General features: G+C 40.7%; 1 protein-coding gene across 2 annotated transcripts in view; it reads left to right on the top strand.

Annotated features, from left to right (window-relative positions):
* The window catches only part of LOC126356368 (structural maintenance of chromosomes protein 1A), a 179,295-nt gene that overhangs the window by 147,262 nt on the left and 11,800 nt on the right, over positions 1-20,233 (top strand). For both annotated transcript variants that reach the window (XM_050007357.1, XM_050007356.1), the window contains exon 20: positions 11,050-11,194. In XM_050007357.1, coding sequence (XP_049863314.1) covers positions 11,050-11,194 — 145 coding nt within the window. The remainder of the gene's footprint in view (positions 1-11,049; positions 11,195-20,233) is intronic.

Raw genomic sequence — 20,233 nt, 5'->3', positions numbered from 1 at the left:
CTACTGCATGTTTCATAGATGCTTTAGACACAACCGTCAAGGCATCTAAAAGTATTTTTATGTACTTGCTGAACCTACTGGGAGGAGGAGGAAGGTCCATCAAACCACAAAATGTTTGAGCAACCTTTTTTCTGTTTCCTATTGCACCAATCATTGCATAAACTAACTTTAAATTTACATCATATGAATTATTCACAATTTTTGAAGTCATTTTCGAGGTAGATTTATTGCAGGATCTAAACAGAACAACTAATTTTGATGCTAAACGCTTCCTGCTATTTTGTTGTTCAGTTATTTATTTCAAAACAGCCTACATCATTGTTAACACAAAAATTTGAATCACCACGAGGCATGCCATGTGGGAGTTTCTTCACTAAAGAACTGATATGTGGGTTAATTTTTTTAACAGTGTGGCTTGCTTTGTTTGTAAACTGGTTACCACGGAATTTCCTTTTATTGAAATTCTTTATGCGTAGCATAGTTCGTATTTATTGCACACTAAAGGATATGTACTTCCACAAATATATGTAGCAATTGTCCAACAAACATTCAGTAACACATGAACAAACTGCTTCAGCGAAACAAAAGTAAATACTAGCAAAGATAATCATTCACAGACACTAGAAACCTGCACTGTTACCAACATATGCAATGTATCATATGTATAGTTGCTGGAAACAGGAAGTTCGCACTTCTTTTCAAAATAATACTGGTTTCTGTAACAGAAATAAAGGAGGCTTAGCAGAATACAGGACCGTAACTTTAAAATTTAGTATGTATAGGTTGTTTTACTTTTGAAACCCTATAATGTATATATCAATGTAATCAGGAAAGACTGTAGAATTGAATAAAGTCACAAAAAATCGATTTTTTCACAATTTATAAGTACCCTTATCCTTAATCATGTTACGTTCAGCTGCATGTTGTCCCATAGGATGGTCTACCATACTATTGGCCCACTTCAGCAGTGCCCATTCATCCAAGTGTATAGGTGGTTAGTAGTCATATCAATATGAAAAGCTGTGCAGTGATTGCAGAAGAGCTTGTACATGACACGTCTGCTTTCACAGGTGGTTCAGCCTATGGAGGGGTAGGCTAAGCCTGTGACAGGACAGGTATAGTAAGTTCTGAATGGGTTGATTGGGCAGGTCTTGTACCTGGATCTTCCACAGGGATATGATGCATGTGGCAAGAGGTTGTAATTGCGAGTGTCATATGGATGAACTAGGATGTTGTGGAGTTTGGGTGGGCAACAGAACATGACTTTAGGAGGGTCGGGAAGGATCTCAGGTAGGATGTCCCTTGTTTCAGGGAATGATGACAGGTAATCAGAACATTGACGAAGGACATGGTTCAATTGTTCCAGTCCAGGACAATATTTTGTGACAAATGGGGGCAGTCCTTGGTAGCTGTATCTTGGGGTGATGGCAGGATTGTGAGTGTGTGGGGGGAATGGTATGGGAGATCTGTTCACAGACTATGTGTGGGGGATAGTGCCGGTCTGTCAAGGCCTTGGTGAGACCTTCAGCATAAGGGACAAGGAAGTTTTGTCACTGCAAATACACTGCTCCCAGTTGGTCAGGCTGTATTGGGGGAATGGGGAGGTGATTTTTTGGTGTGGAAGGGATGGAAGCTGTCAAAATGCAGGTACTGTTGGTGACTGGCAGGTTTAATGTGGAAAGAGGTGTGGAGGAGTCATCAGAGAGGAGAATGGCAATGTCCAGGAAGGTGGGTGGCATGCTGTTTTGAAGAGGACCAGGTGAAGCAGATGAGAGAAAAGGTATTTATGTTGTGAAAGAATGAGTATAGGCTGTCTTGACCCTCATACAGATCATGAAGGTATTGCCAATGAATCTCAACCAGACGAGTAGTTTGGGGTTTTGTGAGGCTAGGAAAGCTTCCTCCAGAGGCCCATAAATGGATTGGCATAGGAGGGTGCCATATGGGTGCCCACATCTGTGCCACAGATTTTTATGTATACCTTTTCCTTCAAAGAAGCAACAGTTGTGTGTTATATAAAGTTTGTAAGGTGTATGAGAACTAAGGTAATGGATTTGAAGTCTGAAGGACATTGGGAAAGGTAGTGTTCAGTAATGGCAAGACCATGAGCTCGAAGGGTGCTGATGTATAGGGAAGGGGTTTCAACACTGACGCGTAGGGGTCAAGGAGGTAAAGGGGTGTGGGAATGGTGGAGAGTCGGTTGAAGGAAATGGTTGATATCGTGACATGGAAGGCTAGATTGCACACAATTGATTGGACATGTTAGTCAAAGAGCGCCGAAATTCTTTTAGTTGGGGCATGGTAACCAGCTGCAATGAGGTCTCCAGGGTTGTTGGGTTTGTGGATTTTGGGGCGTATGTAGAAGGTGGGTGTCATAGGGGTGAGGAGAGAAATATTCAGGGGAAAGGCTTTGGTAATGGTGTGAGGTTTTAAGCAAGGATTGGAGGTGATGGAGTTCTGAGACTGCAGAGTTTATAGGTGGAGGAGTCAGATAATTGGCAGAGGCTTTCCTCCGGGTAGTCACTGCGATTCATAATGACATTGGTGAAACCTTTGTCTGGTGGTAGGATGATTAGGTCAAGATTTGTTTTGAGATTCGGTATGGCAAATGATATGTTCATGATGTGGGCTCACTACCAAAACTATCTATCTCAATCCTTTATCACTTACTCGCCTTCCATCCCATCCATTTCACCTGGTCCTCCTCAACCCAACCTTTCATCTTTCTGGACGTTGACATCCTCTCTGATAGCTCCAGCCTCACATCTGTTCACATTAAACACACTAGCCATCAGTGCCTGTATTTAAACAACTGCTATACCTTCCACACCGAAAAATCCCTTGCGCACAGCCTGGCTGCCTGGAGACAGTGTATCTGCAATGACAAGAGCTCCGTGTCCCAATATGCTGAAGGTCTCACCAAGGCCTTCACAGACACACACTGACACTGACGCTGTCACGTGCCATTCCCCCACACAACCCTAATTCTCCCGCTACCCTCAAGAATCGGCTACAGAGGACTGCCCCTTTTGTCACCCAGTACCCAGTATAACCCTGGACTGGAACAAATGAACCACACCCTTCATCAAAGGGCTCTGATTACCTAACATCCCATTGCCAACCCTTTGCCACAGAAGCTGTATTTCTGTGGAAGACCCAGATACAGACCTGCCCAATCCACCCACCCAGCACTTCCTATTTCAGTGCCATCACAGGCTTAACGTACCCCTTTAGAGGCCAGGTCACCTATGAAAGCAGCTATGTCGTATACCGGCTCTGCTGCAGTCGTTGGACAGCTTTTCATATTCGTATGACTACCAAACAGCTGCCCATGAGGATGAATGGCCACCAGCTATTTGGCCAGGAGCATGGAGAACCATTCTGGTGAAACATGCAACTTAACATAAATGCTTGATTTCTACGGCTGCTTCACAGTCCAAACCATCTGAATCCTCCACTCCACCACCAGCTTTTCTGAACTGCATGGAAGGAGGCTATCCTTACAACACATTCTCCATTTCCGATATTATACCAGCCTTAACCTACAGTAATCTATTGTCCCCACACCTCCACCCAACAGTTTCCACTCTGTCTGTCCTCTCACCTACTCGTATTCACGTCCTCCACCCTCAGTGTGTGCCGCCCATATCCAAAACATCTCTGTCTTTCCCCTTCTCTGCTTCTATCCTTTTCCACTTTCCATTACCCCCACCCCCACCCCAAATTCCCTGCCTCACAGCCCCCTGACAATGCATCTAGCAGTCTTGTCATGCCTCCATCTAATCCATGCTCACTCCCAGACAGTGCTCTTATAATCTCCCTGCCCCCCTCTCCCTGGTGCCCTGCCATCCCTCCTCCCCTTTCCCCACCCCACCCCAGATTGCTACTTCCGTTCAATGTAACAGCTGCATTCCAGTCAGTGATGGTGGTAATGTGTGTGTGAGGTGTGCTTTTGTGTATGAATGAGTGTGTGTGTTTTCTTTTCTGAAGAAGGCTTTGGCCAAAAGGTTAATTTGTAAGAGCCTTTTCTTTGTGCCTGTCTGTGACTCAACTTGTCATCTTTATGGTGAGTAGCAATCTATCCATTTCCAAATATTGCTGATATTCCAACCTGGAGTTTCCATTGTTTATATTACGCCAAGGTTGGAGCAAATCGCCACCTTGGTTTCTTAAGGGAATTAAGAGTTATTTTATCATCGCATAAAAAATATAGTATCTTTAATATTGATTTTCTATCTTTCTGCAATATTTTACAAAAGCACCACAATTTTAGTCCAGTGCACACTCATAGGGGGTTTCTGGTGACTGTCGAGTTGTTTTACCTTATCATGTCTTGGAGATTTACATGCCAAAATGAATTTTCAATGTACAGTGCAGAACTGTATACAAACCTGAAGGCATTGAGGGAGATTACTTATGACAGAGAGAACAACTTCATTTACACTGATTTCCTCAGAACTCTCCATGTGATTTTACAATTGGCAGATGTTTCAGGGCTCTCTGGTATACAGAAAAAGGGAGTATAATTTTGCAGGGTATTAGAAGTGAGGAACTAGTCATTGCAGTTGGGAAGTTTATCGGAGACACACATGCAGGAAAATGAACTACCCATGTGAGCATTTTACTTGCTGTTTAGCAAAAGTACTAAGCCATTAAAGTTAGAGTGGCTGGAAGCATCTGAAAATAAGCTTTGGTCTGTGAAACTAACTGTTCAGGCATAGTGATCCTCTGGAGCTTGTCCTCTGTTGTAGCTTAAAGCAAGAAAAGTGTGGTATGCTTTCAAAAATTTGTGAATTGTAAAGATTCCAACCTTATACCATAAAGTTGGAGGTTTTAGTGTGTTGCAGAGTAACTAGCACATCCATTTTTAGCTAACCAATCCTCAAGGCACATGTATTGACTGTAATATTTTAGTACCTTCTTTTTTGAGCTCTGTATTTCAGACATACGGGCCAGCGGCAAATATATAAATGATTATAGTATTGTAATTCTCTATGACAGGTAGAATAGCCATGAAAGTGCATTAATGTTGTTCATGTTTAGTGTTGTCCCTGGGTGTGGTAAGGCATCTCAGGGGTATGAACAGTGTTAGATGTTGAATGATCACTGTGAAGAACATGGAGATGCCGATTACCCATGTGAGACAGAGCTACCTGATAGAGTGTGAAAAGGTATCATTATAGGTCTCCATTTGGGATACCCAACAGTTCTATCACATAATTTATTAGATTTTTTGATTGAAAGCTCCTTTGATAAAGTTACATTTAAACTCTGTTATACCAGTCGTATTGAGTGTCGCTTGCCGTTTATCTGCCCATGTGAGAATAGAATAGTCTGTGTGAAACTTCCTGAGCTGTGTGCTGGACCGAGACTCAAACTTGGGACCTTTGCCTTTCGTGGACAAGTGCTCTTGTCCGTAAAAGGCAAAGGTCCCGAGCTCAAGTCTCGGTTCGGCACACAGTTTTAATCTGCCAGGAAGTTTCATATCAGCCCACACTTCGCTGCAGAGTGAAAATCTCATTCTGGAAACATCTCCCAGGCTGTGGCAAAGCAATGTCTTTGCAATATTCTTTCTTCCAGGAGTGCTAGTTCTGCAAGTTTTGCAGAAGAGCTTCTGTGAAGTTTGGAAGGTAGGAGGCGAGGTACTGGTGGAAGTAAAGCTGTGAGGGCAGGGTGTGTGTCGTGCTTGGGTAGCACAGATGGTAGAGCACTTGCCCATAAAAGACAAAGGTGCCGAGTTCGAGTCTTGGTCTGGCACACAGTTTTAATCTGCCAGGAAGTTTCACATCATCGCACACTCCACTGCAGAGTGAAAATCTCATTCTGGAATAGTCTATGTATTTTTGGTTACCTTCTGATTTCTTTCTATGCATTAATTAACTATAGAATGTTGATGATGTGCTTTTTAGAATTTATTACTCTTCTAGAATTTACTTCTCCAGTTGGTCTTCTGTATACGTATTATTAATCCTTATTGCTTTATATGACACTTCTATTCTGGAAAATGTTTGATGCAGTTCTGCACTACCACTTAGGAGCATACGGAATATCAGAGCAGCTGCATAATTGAATTGAAAAGTGTTTGGTAAACAGAACACAGTAAGTCATTCTCATCAATGAGAAGTCTCCAGACCTAACACCTGAAATTGTAGCGAAAGGCAGGAAGACCTGGAGAGTGTCAGTGCTTGGTGCAGAGAGTGGCACTTTACCCTGAACATAAACAAATGTAAAATGTTGTGAATAGATGATAGAAAGACCATTTACTTTATGATTACATGGTTGCAGAACAGTCCCTGAAAGCAGTTATTTCCATAAAATATCTAGAAGTATGTGCACAGTGTAATTTGAAGTGGAACAGCCATATAAAATTAATCAGGGGTGAGGCAGATGTGAGACTGAGATTCATTGGAAGAATCCTCAGGAAATGTAGTTCATCAAGAATCCTCAGGAAATGTAGTTCATCAGCAAAGGAAGTGGCTTAAAAAATGCTCATTCTACCAAAAAATTAATAAGGCAAGTGATCTACCATCTGAGCTACCCAAGCATGACTCACAACCCGTCCTCACAGCTTTACTTCTGCCAGTACCTCATCTCCTACCTCCGAAACTTTACAGAAGCTCTCCTGCGAACCTTGCAGAACTAGCACTCCTGGAAGACAGGCAGAAGGAAAGCTGTGAGTACGGGGTGTGAGTTTTGTTTGGGTAGCTCACATGGTAGAGCACTGGCCCGCGAAAGGCAAAAGTCCCGAGTTCAAGTTTTGGTCCAGCACACAGTTTTAATCTGCTAGGAAGTTTCATATCAGCGCATACTCGGCTGCAGAGTGAAAATCTCATTCTGCAACCAATATATTGCTTCCTCCTATGATCACAAAAATACTATGAAGATAAAATTGGATAGATTCAAAGTCATACAGAGGCTTACCAGTTTTTATTCTTCCCATGAGCCATTTGCGACAGGAACAGGAAAAGAGGGAACTGACACTGGTGCACAAAACACTTCCACTACACACCATAAGGTGGCTTGTGGAGTATGGATGTAGATGTATTGTATTAACTATTTTCCTCTTCCTTTACATCCTAATCATAAAACCCTTGAGGTATTGCAATGAAGTGATTGGTAAACACGTTATTGTTCTCCAGTCCAAGTTCCAATTTCTTGCCCCTCTGCTCATTCTGAGTTCACACATATCTCTTGCTTCAGCTTGTGAGCAGAAATGAGCAGTATTATCAACACAGTGTGTCCCTTTCAAACTTTCCACATTCAGAGACCCAGGAGAAAAGAACTGTAGTAGATATGTTAATGAAACTTCGCGATATGATAGAGCATCTCAAATAATTTATTTAGTAATCATCAGTACGCCTCTACCTGGGAAACATTTATATCACAAAGAATGTTGAGTTTATTCAGTGTCTTGCCAAGTTCATCGTAGCTTGTCCTCTTGTCACTGTTGCAGCCGCATCAGTGATAAGACGTCTTAACATAGGAATATCATCCAATTTAGTCACATACACTTGGTCCTTCAGAATCCAGTGACGAAAATTTCGTGTCCAGGAACCAATGTGACAGACTTGCATCTTGTTGAAAGATTACATTGGGTGGCAAGCATTGTTTCTGCGGGCATATAAACTGCTCCAACATGTTGAGTTCCATTACAGAAAAAATGCTGTGTTTTCTACAAAGAAGAACTCTAGCAGACCTGGTGTGCATTAGTGCACACCAGACATTGTTTGGGGCTATCAGGAACATGTTCAGTGATAGCATGCAGATGTTGCAAGCCCCAATCCTAACATTATGCTGATTAAACATTCCTGGTACATGAAAGGTTGCCTCTTCTGAGAATAAACATCTTTTAAGGAAACCGGCATTCATGTCAATATGTCACAGTGTACCCTTTGCAAATGGTTATTGGCATGGTTTGTCATTCAGCAGCTGACCTTGCAAAATTGGCACTTTGCCGGTGTACAAACGAAGACGCTGATACACTACACAATACAGTGTTGCTCGGTGTACAATAAGTCGCCTAGACGCCTGCCGGATTGACTTACATGGGTTCTGAGAAACGCTATGATGTGCACTGCCAGAATGTTTCAGAACATTTCCAGTTGCCAGAAACTTATGATACCATTCCTTAATTGGTTTCACATCAGGTGAATCACATCTGCGCTACCTACAATAATTTCTGTGCAAAGAAATGTGCAATTTTGTTTTGCAAACCAAACTGCTGTTTGCATGTGCTGCTGTGGAGTTGCCATTTTCACTTTGTGAAGTAATGTTGTCTGACTTGAAAATATAAATTCTTTGAGATGTTTTGCCATATGGTGCAATTTCATTGGTACATCTCTATAGGGTTTTTTCTCCCCTTGGCCTTTGTAAGTGGAAGATTTGAAAGACACACCATGTATAAATTTATTAATTACTTTGAAAACAAATTTTTTGATTAACATTGACAAGGGACACAGCAATTACAGTAAGATATGTTTCACGGCATTCTATTGATGTATGAAGGAACTAAGGATGACATTGATATGTTAGATCTTAAAATGAATGATATTCATCCAGTATTAATTTTACTGTAGAACATCAGCAAAATATGTATTTTAACAATGTTGATCTTTCTTTTACTAATATCAATGAAACTCATTCTTTTGGTATTTATCATAAGCCCACTTCTACAGATGTCATCATTTGATATAATTCAAGTCATCCAGCATAACAAAAAGGCCTTCTTTCAGGCAGTGATCAGCAGAATGCACAAATTACACAAAAGAACTAAGTACCTTGTGCCATTTTGCATCTAAAGCAGACTTTCATTACTCCATAGTTGAAGAGAGATGTATCTCAAGTTCCTCAAAAAAGGAAGGGGGGAGGGGGCAGCTAACAAGTATAGTGATGATCCTGCAGAGTGTTTAAAATTTATCTTGTTTGCCATTCACAGTAATATTTTGTATAAGCTCAGTGCATTGTTCCACTGGTTTAATGTTAGAATTGCTTTCAGGACGACTCACGCCCTAGGTTATTCACTTGTACACAATATTAAAACTAACAACAAGTTTTCAATTGGAGTAATAAATAAAATCTGCTGTACTGACTGCAGAATTTCTTGTATCGGCCAGACAGGCAGAAGTTTCAAAGCCAAATACAAGGAACATACAGAAAAAGGAAGAAAAACACAAAGAGAAATCCTAATCACCAAAGGACACAGTGTTAGTAGTATAGTGCATGCAGAATGCCGTGGCCACTAGATATGCAGACAGCAAGGTACGCTGGGGAGAATGGTAGTGGTGGGGGTCATGAGCAGGTGCTGTAGGGGAAGTGTCATTCTAAACTGAAGCCTAGGCTCACATTTTCTGTAAATGTTAAGTGGTGGCCCTCCACGCCTACACTTGCATGGTGGCCATTCAAAAAGATCTACTGTCAACTCTGTTTTGGTTAGTACCTAAAAAGAATTTTGCTGAAAATGTAACTCTCAGAAAAGCATCATGAGTGGGACATTTCTCTGGTTGCCATGTTAAAATTTTCTTCTTTTGCCAAAACACAGTGGAGTTTCCACAGTTTAACTTCACTAATATGTAGTGCAAGTGCAGTTGCAAAAGAATTCTGAAAAAGCAGTTCATTAAGTGAGGAACTGAGGAAAAGTAAGATCATATTTTAGCTTATGAAAAAGCAAACTCTCGGTACAAAATAAATATGTCTTCATTTACATTCTTCCAAAACCCATAGCATTTCTTATTTTACCAGCTATTGATGGCCCATAAAAATTGCATTCTTTCATTGAAAAAGTCTGTAGTTAGTGGAATAACGCAATAGATGATGATGTTTTGCATAATAATCTTATCGCAAAATACTCTCCTGTTTGCATGCTATTATTCGCCAAAATCTCAGTTTGATGTCTGAAACCATTTCTGAAGTATGAGGAATGTTGTGGATATATCACTGTGGCATTATTGCTGGCACAGTGCGATCACAAATGAGTGTGCTAAATCAGATCATTTTTCTCAAGTAAAAGAGTAATTGGGAGGGGGTCGCAATGAAAATCTCATATTAACTTTTTAATTCAGAGAATATATGTTATTATAATGGATAACATTTTGTGGTATAAAATTCGTCCAGAGTGTAGAGAATATTACACTGCTCACCAGTCTTAATGGCCTCTCTGAACTGAATGCTTTACAAGTGTGCACACCCAGAATTCCCCAATTTGAAAAAAGTGCTGCACAGATGTCAGATTTCATTTGGGGAGTTCCTTGCTGTGCCAGTCAAAATCATTGCATGTCAGTCAGTGAATCAATCATGCTATTCTGCAACACATATCAAGCTGATGTTATGCTTTTCAACATGAATTTGTATCAAAACTTCTACAATGTGTATGTTACGCAACATGCTAACTTACTGATACACAAGTGCAAGCAAGAAGTTAGCCCTTTGTGGAAGGAAGCTAAGCGAAAGTTCACCAACAAGGACTCTCTTAGTGATCATACAAATCAAAAGATTTAAAAGCTACATATCATATAGTTTAAAGGAAGGTACAAACAAGGTTCTCTGTCATCTGAATGGACATTTAGTGTATATAACGTATCAATAAAAGGTAAGTTTTTTATAGATACATCACTGTTTAATAAAGTTCTAAAAAAATAATTTTTTAAAGAAGTGTTTTAATCAGTGCGTAAAACAAATTTTTTAAAACTCATTTTCGTGCATTTTTAGCCGATTACAGGGTAATCTCTCACGAGGTGGGTGGGGGTCCAGATTTTAGAAAAAAAGATCAGAATACAAAAAACATGAAACAGACTTGTGCAGTGTGGGTTCTAATTTGAGAGGAAGTCTTCAGGTAGTGCAGACCTTTGCATGCTTCATGTAGTCGCTGAATGTTAGATTTTCCTCAGGAAAAAAATGTGTTGCCTGTAACTGCAACGGCTGAAAAATGCCCTGCTTTATTAACAATTTTTTTGGAACTGTGATTGTGATTTTCCAGTGTTATATAATATTTATGTTAGATGTTACATATGGAAAAAGAAACTTTAGAACCTCATTATTTCCTTTTGTTTTCAGAATTGTCATTGATTACGGACAGCTACCAGACAATTTGAAGGAACTAGATGATGCAGATGATGTTAAAAAAATGGATAATAAACTAAGCAAAGCAATAAACGACTTGCAAAACACCATTCAGCGAATACAGGCACCAAATATGCGGGTATGTCTTTTGTTTTATTCTTCTTGAGCATCCCCTTTATTGTGTTCATTGTTTACTGGAACAGCTATGTTTGTTTTTCCAAATAATGAAAACTGTCAGAACTAATGTAATATTATTTGTATGTCAAATGCATCCATCAGTTTTCCAACTAAGAAGACAATGGTAGTTGCAAATATGTCATGTTAATAATTGTGTATTTAACATAGACCGCTTTTTGATGGTGTAACTGTAGTTCTGTGTTATGGCCCTAGGTGGGCCATTCAGGCCCAGACAACTAGCGCCTCATACTCTGCCAATAAGTAAATACCCTTCAGGCCCCTATATCCATGTCTTGTTGTAAACATGAAGGTAAGATTATAGCAATCACAGCCCGTTTGGGTCATAGACAGTCATTCTTCCCATGGTCCATCTGTTAGTGTGGTGAGAATAAACTGTCATACACACTGTTGGGAAAAAATCACAACATCAAGAAGAAGTTGTGTGGCATAAACAAAAGTTGGTAGGGGTGTTTCTACATCTTAAAGATCGCATTGCATCAGTCGCATAAGAGTGGCACTAGTAGCACCTCTATGAGGACACAAATCAGGTTTGCTATGAATACCAACTGTAATTTCATGAGCATTGGTTACCTTTGAGAATAGACATGGTGAGTTGATGTTAGTTAAGAATGCCTTTAAGGTGACAAAGATTCCATTATCAGCAGATCACTGAGTTTGAACGAGGCTGTGTAATAGGGCTACGAGAAATTGGACGTTCCCTCCCTATTGCAGAAAAACTTAATTGCTAGCAGCGATGGTCACGACACTGTACGGTCGCTAGAAGACAGGGCTCTGGATGGCAATGAGGCACTCTCAAGAGGGAAGACCATTGTGTTAGGTTTATGGCTCTGGCTCATCATGCTGCTTTGCTGCAGTAACAGCAATTGACACCACAGTGACACAACAAACTGCTAGAAATTGGTTACAAGGACAGCTCTGAGTCAGATGCCCTGTTGTGTGCATTCTATTGACCCCAAGCCACCACCATTTGTGACTTTAGTGGTGTAGAGTGAGAGCTCATTGGGGGCAGGGTGGAGATCTGTTGTGTTTCCTGATGACAGCTGTGTTTTGGTTAGGGAAAGGTCATTGAGGATATGCAACCAACATGTCTGTGGACCCATACTTGAAGTTATGGTCTGGAGTGCAATTTCGTATTACAGCAGGAGTGCTCTCTTGTTATCCCATACATCCTGACTGCAGATTTGTGTGTCAGTACATGCTTTACAGTGTGTTGACATGTTGTCTTGGTCTGCTCGATCACCAGATCTGTCTCCAGTCGAGTACGCATGAGACATCATTGGGCGCTAACTCCAATGTCATCCACTAACTTTATCTCTAATACCTTGTACATTTTGATGAAATATACTAATTCCCTCATTACTCGGATACCTAAGCTTTGTCAAAAGTGGTTCCTTTGTAGAGAGACTTCCCTTAAGCAGGAATACCTATCCGCTGACTTCAGTCTGAAAAAGGTGCAGATCTAACACCCACTACTGCAGGAATTTTTCCGTGAGTGATCCCACCAACCCTACCTATGCTGTCATCTATAAGCTTTGCCAACCTCCCCTTCTCATACCTGTTGAGGTGCAGGCCATGTCTAGTGAAACCCATCCTGCTGATAGACTCCACCAACACCACTGAAATGTGACCCATGCTTTCTGTCATCAGCGCACGAGCAAGTCTCATGTTATTAGGCCTGACGGCTGTATTAAGATGAGGCCGATCGTGATGCTGAAACAGTTCCACGAAATGCACATTCGTGTTGCCAGTCTGAGTGGCTATGTTTTCCAGGTCGCTATCTATGTTATACTCCCCACCCCTATCAATACTATTACCAGCCCCACCCACAATCACTACCTGATCCTCTTTAGTAAAATCCCTACATAACCCCCCTATGTTAACGGTCACCTGAGCCAATCTTGCATTAGGCTTCACAATGCTGGTGACCTGGTACTCATCCCCAGCACTTCCTGCAACTGCTGGCCTATACCTCTGCCATGAGAACTACCTAACAGCAGAACCTCCTTCTTCCTCTTCGACTTTGCAACTGTTCTAGCCACCGTAACTACTGAGGTCTGCTGCATACTTCCTACATCTACAGCTACTAGAGATTCCTCTCGACTAGACTCTGACAGTTGGTCATATCTATTGTAAACACCAATAGTAAAACTATCTGATAACCTTCTTCTCTTAGCAGATCTCTTGCCAAAAGCCAGCTCCCATTCCCCAACCCCCTTCTCCCTCCTCATCCTGTGTAGCTCCTCCTGTGCGTTTTTCAACTGCACCTGAAGGGCACAGATTTTACGCTTCTGCTCCTCTATCAACTTACTATTGACACATAACCTGCAGTTCCAGGGGAGGATCTCACCAGAATGCCCATTGGCTTCCCCACTGCATTCCCCCCCAGTGAAAATACTTCGAACAAGTCTCACACCACAATCCACTACTCATGAACCTACGGCAAAGCCCACACTTCTCACTCATGGTAAAATTTTACTTTTTCTAAGTTCCGCTACTACAATAAGAAGATGTTAAAAACCAGACTACAATAATCACAAACTTACTCTACAAGGGAAGTAACTACTATTATTAACAGTATTAATAAACAACAAATGTGAATATAACAAAAGACTAATACAGAAAGGGAATCAAACGTCTAATGACACAGTAACGAAGCTGAAAACACTTCCCAAAAGGTTCTTCTGAAATTATTTCACCAGAAAACACAAAAAACTTCCGTTGAAGACTACTAAAGTTCCTAAATGAACCACTATACACAAACAATTAATTAGTACTTAGCTTTTGATGCGCCGCTACAGCTGCAACTGGTCAGCGCGGAATGTAAAAACAGGTAAGAGGTTACGTTGCTCGATACGAAACACTCACAAATATCAGGTCACAACACAAGAAAGGCAGAGGTGAATGAAGAAACCACTAATATGTCACTTACATAGTAAATATTATCACAAAACCGTTAAAATATGTATCTGAAACCTAAAAATATATAAAAACTTGGAGAGCGATCTCGCAAAGTCACTCGCGTATGATGTCACACTAATTACTTCCTGGTGTTACAATTTTTTCTGTCATTGTATATTATGTTGATTTTCAGTTTGCAGATGTAGATTTAGAGAATACATTGTGTGCTTTATCACGAGTAATTATTTCATGTATTTAATTTGTCAGAACAAACTGTTACTTAATAAAATAAAAAAAGAAACTCAACTGTATGTATATTAAATGAGTCATGTGCTGCTGTGTGATCACTATTAGATGAGACCTCACATCTCTAGGAGAATATTTTAAAGTGAAAGATGCACTGAAATTGTTATTCATTAAAAACTAGCCCATTATGTCATCGGGATCCCAAATAATCAGTCCATTCACTGCTGCAGATGTGTATACATGTCTTGCTACTGTGTTCCCCAGGTTCTGTGGATGTGTATGCGTACACTGCTTGGATTATCCTACAGTTCTATGGATGTCTGTAAGCATTGTGAATTGCCAACCCCTTACTGCTGTAAAAAAGTGTCCACTATTTATCATACAACATGTGTGCCTCATGGCACACTATCGTATTTTGCAGAGGTCCTCGTTTCAGTATCTTGAATCACTTATGAGAAATGACAATTGTTATGACCACATGATTCACGAAGCACAAGGACACAAATGGACACATCATGCATGACCTTCCATTAGATATAAAATCCAATAACTCAAGAATGAAATGAGAGATAGCTCTGCTCTCAATTTTAAATAAAATATAAATATCTTATCTTAATTTCATTCGCTGCAATGTTTAGGCTGAAATCAACCATACACAATATGTGCTCTGTGCTTTTCTACATCTGCAAACTCTTGAAAATTACGTGTTTTACTTAATTTGAGACTGGGCAATAAGTATGACAGATAACAAAAAGAAATTCAGTTCTTTATTAAGTGAAGATATCAGACTGTAAGATGTGCAAAAATCAAGTTTTTTATTCACCCAATAGTGTTCGAAATATAGGGTGATAAGTATGTCATATCAGCTGGAATGCTGTCTCTCAGTATAGGCACCAACATTTATCAAGCAGTACAGCTATAACAAAAGTTGCCCTCAGCACGGACTGCAGAGAGCACATCTGTAGCAGTGAAAAGGTTAACAGACTCCTTGAAATCGCCATAAACTTGAGTACAATTGATGTAGCTTGTGCAGAGGTTGATATCCATCAACACAATAAAACACTATACTTTGTAGTTAATTGTTTGTTCAATGAAGACTAGTAATGTATTCTCAGAATCTGGGAATGGCACACTATCTGTCACCATTATTTGAATGAAGCTGAAAAACAGTCAAAATGTTTGAAAGGATCATGAGAATACACAAAGATAGAATCGTCGAAGGTTGCAAATATCTTGGGCAAACCATGTGCCATTTTCAAGTTATAAGCTAGTTTGAGAGTATTAAATGGGGGAGGAGTGTGGATGATTGATAACTGAAATAGAAGCTATTTTGGACAATTCTTCTTAGTTGGGCTCCCCTGCATTTTTCAATCAGTAATATGCATGAAAAAGTTTAAATGCAAAAGTATTAATTAAGCGCTATTGACTGGTATATGTGTCCCAGTCCTCTGACCTCTAACTGCTGCAGACAAGTTATTTACATATCTCAGTGAATAAAAAAGTTTCATCTATTTATCATACAGCATACCTGCCTCTTCGCATGCTATCATTTACAAAAAAAACTTTATTCTGATATCTTGAACTGTTTATGAATTATGACAGCTGTTATATGACAACATGATTCCTGATGTGCAGGGATGGAAATAAGCAAGCTATTCACTACATATGAAAACCATTAACTCGAGAACAGATAAGATATCATTTTGCTCTCAATTTTAAATAAAATTATGATACCTGATCTATATTTCATACACAGCAACGCATGAGCTAAAATCAACCGTATTCAAAGTTCACATAATTCATATACCGTTTACTGTTGCAAACTCTTTAAATTTTGTATAGTGTTTTATTTAATTTGATAGAGCACAGTAACTATGACAAATAACGAAAACAAATTCAGTCCTTTATAGAGCAAAGATATCAGACCATAAGATGTGCAAAAACCAAATTTGTTCACCTGATTAAAATCAGATTATAAGTATTACATAGCAGCAGAAATTCCATCGCTCCATACAGGTAGCAGCATTTGGCAGTTGTAACAGTGACAACAAAGATGTTACTAAAATGTAGACTTTCACGGCCAGAAATATCATGTCCATTATAATTATCCGAGCTGTTACGCCGTGGTTGGTTGATGAATTCTGTGTCGATTCCCAACGTTTCGTCTCCGACTGTGGGAGACATCTTCAAGGGGGTCCGTAGCTCGATGGAAGGTCCAACACACCCACTGGCTCACTACTGACTGCTGCTAAATTCCGTGTCTGCGTGCTCCTGCGCCGCGGCGTAACGTCACGTGTTTTGAAAAAGTCAGTGCAATTGGCCGCTGTCCGTCGCCGTTGCCATCACCCAGTAGTGGACGGGTGGTACACATCTTCTTTAACACCGGCATCCATATACTGTTTAATTTCACACCCTCCTCCTTTCGGTTGAAATTATTTGGGTGTTTAGCAATTTCGATTGCCTCCCTGTAGAACCTTTCGTAATATCCGCTTGTGGCCGCTAGTACTTGCATCTCCTCAAAACGAATATTGTGGTTCCCTGGCTGGAAAGCATGATCCGCAACAGCTGATCGTTCCGTTTCTCCTCTTCTACAATTTCCCTTGTGCTCTTCCAAACATTTAGAAACAGTTCTTTTAGTGGTACCCACATAAACATCACCACAGCTGCATGGGATCCTATACACTCCAGCTTTTCCCAATGGTTTGCGAGCGTCCTTGGCAGGCTTAAGGTATTCCTGTATCTTCCTGGTGGGCTTGTAAATTAAGGTAATATTCCGCTTCGTCAAGATCCTCCCAATTCTTTCCGTTACATTTTTAACAAACAACAGGAAAACCTTAGATTTTGCAGTAGCCTGTACGTCAGTATGACTTCTCCATGGCTGCCTCAACGCACGTTTTATTTCAGCAGACGAATATCTGTTCTTCGTTAGTGCATTGTGGAGATGTTCCATCTCAGTGTCGAGCAACTCAGGTTCACAAATATTTCTAGCTCTGTTTGCAAACGTCTTGATAACACCCCACTTCTGTTGTGGGTGGTGGTTCGAATCCCGGTGCAAATAACGGTCCGTGAACGTCGGTTTGCGGTATACTGAGTGGCCCAAACTACCATTTTCGTTTCTAAAAACAAGCTCATCGAGAAATGTAATTTGCCATCTACCTCCTCCTCTATTGTAAACTGAATTCTCGAGTTTATACTGTTCAGATGTTCGTGGAACCAGCTTAGTTCCTCCCTACCATGTCTCCACAGCACAAACGTGTCATCCACGTATCGGAACCATACATTTGGTTTTTTGCTGGCAGTACCTAAGGCCTGTTCTTCGAATTTCTCCATAAAGAAGTTTGCAATTACGGGACTTAAGGGGGCTTCCCATAGCCACGCCATCCATTTGCTCATAAAACTGTTCATTCCACTTGAAGTATGTGGTTGTCAAACAACACTTAAACAGTTCTGAAACATCGGCAGGAAAAATTCGATCCAGCTGTTCCAATACATCATTAAGTGGAACCATGGTAAACAGCGATACCACATCGAAGCTGACCAATATGTCCTGTGGACCACTATGCCTTTCAATCTGCTGATGAAATGTGTTGAATTCTTTATATAAGAGCCTGAACAGCCCACATGTGGTTTTAGCAGCATTGTCAAAAACTTGGCTAACGAGTAGGTGGGCGAACCAATGGCACTTAGTATCGGTCTTAACGGCACATTTTCTTTATGAATTTTGGGCAATCCATAAAGCCTCGGTGGTAGCACAATCAAATTGCAGAGAGCTTTATGTACACTCTCTTCAAAGGAGGACTTTTTTTTATTGACCGCGACACAGTTCTGAGAATGATGTTAGTGGGGTCCTTATTCAGCTTCCTATATGCTTGCGGATCCAGTAGATCAGTAATTTTACTCTGATAGTCAGCCACATCCATAACCACCGTTGTGCTTCCTTTGTCAGCTGGGAGAACCAAAATACTACCGTTGTTATTCCGGAGTTTTAAAGCTCTTCTCTCGCCCACAGTATATTACTTTTCGGCGGTTTTGCATTGGCTAATATTCTCACTGTTTCTATATGCTGTTACAAAATCCACACTGCGAATTTCTGCTTCTACACTGGCTATAATTTCTTCCGTGGGCACAAAACATGGACTAACAGCAAAATTTCCTCCCTTGGCAAGCGCAGATGTCTCATCGTCAGATAATGAACGTTCGGACAAATTGATAACAGTCCGGGAAACGTCTAAATGCCGAACAGTCTGATTAGGTAGCAAATTACCAAACTACTTCTTCTGTCAACTATACATTGTCAACATACGCTTCCCCATGGTATCATGCAGTAGTCTATCAATTTTATCCCAGTCACTGCTGCACAGTTTATTACTGATCGTAATATGGAGAGACATTAACTTACAGTTTGTGCTTGCCAAGTCCCGTCGAGTGTGCTGAATGCGCTCTTGTAGTAAGGCCTCCTCAGTCCGTTTGAAAATGTGTTGTGCCTTTCCCGAATAGAACAGTCGCTTTATCTTCAGAAACTTCGGTATAATGCTGACGGCTCTGCAACGAGACAGGAATGTGAGGGAACACAAAAGCTGCACACTCTTCTTCTGGAGTCCTTCCAGGCATCGCACTTCTCTTGACATCTCCTCCCCGTAGAGGCGTCTGATACTAAAATGTAGACTTTCATGGCCGGAAACATCATGTCCATTATAATTATCCATGCTGTTATGCCGTGGTCGGTTGATGAATTCTGTGTCGATTCCCAACGTTTCGTCTCCGACAGCGGCCAATTGCACTGACGTTTTCAAAACACGTGACGTCACACTGCGGCGCGGGAGCGCGACCACGGCATAGCGGTCCGGATAATTATAATGGAAACAAAGCTGCCTTCAGCTCAGAATGTAAAGAGCACATCTGTAGCAGCAAAAGGGTTAACAAGGCTTATAATTGCAGCTGAGGGCATCTATCAATTTTGTTATTTATCAAAGAGCACATTGTGTCACATTTACTTCTCTCACTTCTTACTGCCAGTCCATTGACTAGTTCTTTTGTTTATATTTACTTACACACTGCATCCCAAAAGATCCAGTAGTTTCCAAATATAACTTCCACACAAGACTATTATTATTTTGAATGTATGTACCATTCTGTTCTGCATCAAAATGCAGCTGTGTCATATCATAACCTTACATTCCCAAGGTAGCAAGATAATTTTGCTATTAACGCATTCTTTTGTATGTATAATCATTGTGAAATTCTGAACTGTTCACTACCACAAGAAACCTATTAAGCAAAGAGAGTAACCTCAGCAAAAGCTAAGAACTTCCAAAGATCGTAGTACCTTTATGAGTGGGAATGTATCTGATTCCATTGCTGTACGGGAAACCTTTTGATGGCAGCAGTAAACCGTAAATGTATGACTAGGAAGCTGCAGCAAGGTATCTGGCTTGGACAGGTGCAATGCCAGGTGGACACATTTGAGTGTTTGAAGTAACAATTGAGAAAATGCCCCTTTCGAAGCACAAAAAAGGCAGATAGGCTCCTCTTTATTAAAAGGCTCTGACTGAAAAATTGGGTACCAGCTGCATCATAATGCCTTCCTCAGCATCTTTAAAAATCTTCACAAGAACATGGCCATGCGGACATATGTGCACTTTTTCTTAACATGCAAATCGCCACTCACTCTCACAAGCCTCCCTAACTGCAACTTGCTCACACCCACTACTCCACCACTTGCTCATACACTCCAAATTGCCCATTCTCACTCACTTCTTTGGCCCAACTCATTGTCATCTCTTTGTGGCTCTCCAACTGTCACTGTCTCCTGTCTCACAGGCACAGTCACCTTTGT

This window comes from Schistocerca gregaria, chromosome 3 (assembly GCF_023897955.1).
Source record: "Schistocerca gregaria isolate iqSchGreg1 chromosome 3, iqSchGreg1.2, whole genome shotgun sequence".
Lineage (NCBI taxonomy): Eukaryota > Metazoa > Arthropoda > Insecta > Orthoptera > Acrididae > Schistocerca > Schistocerca gregaria.
This window is presented reverse-complemented; position numbering and strand designations above follow the sequence as displayed.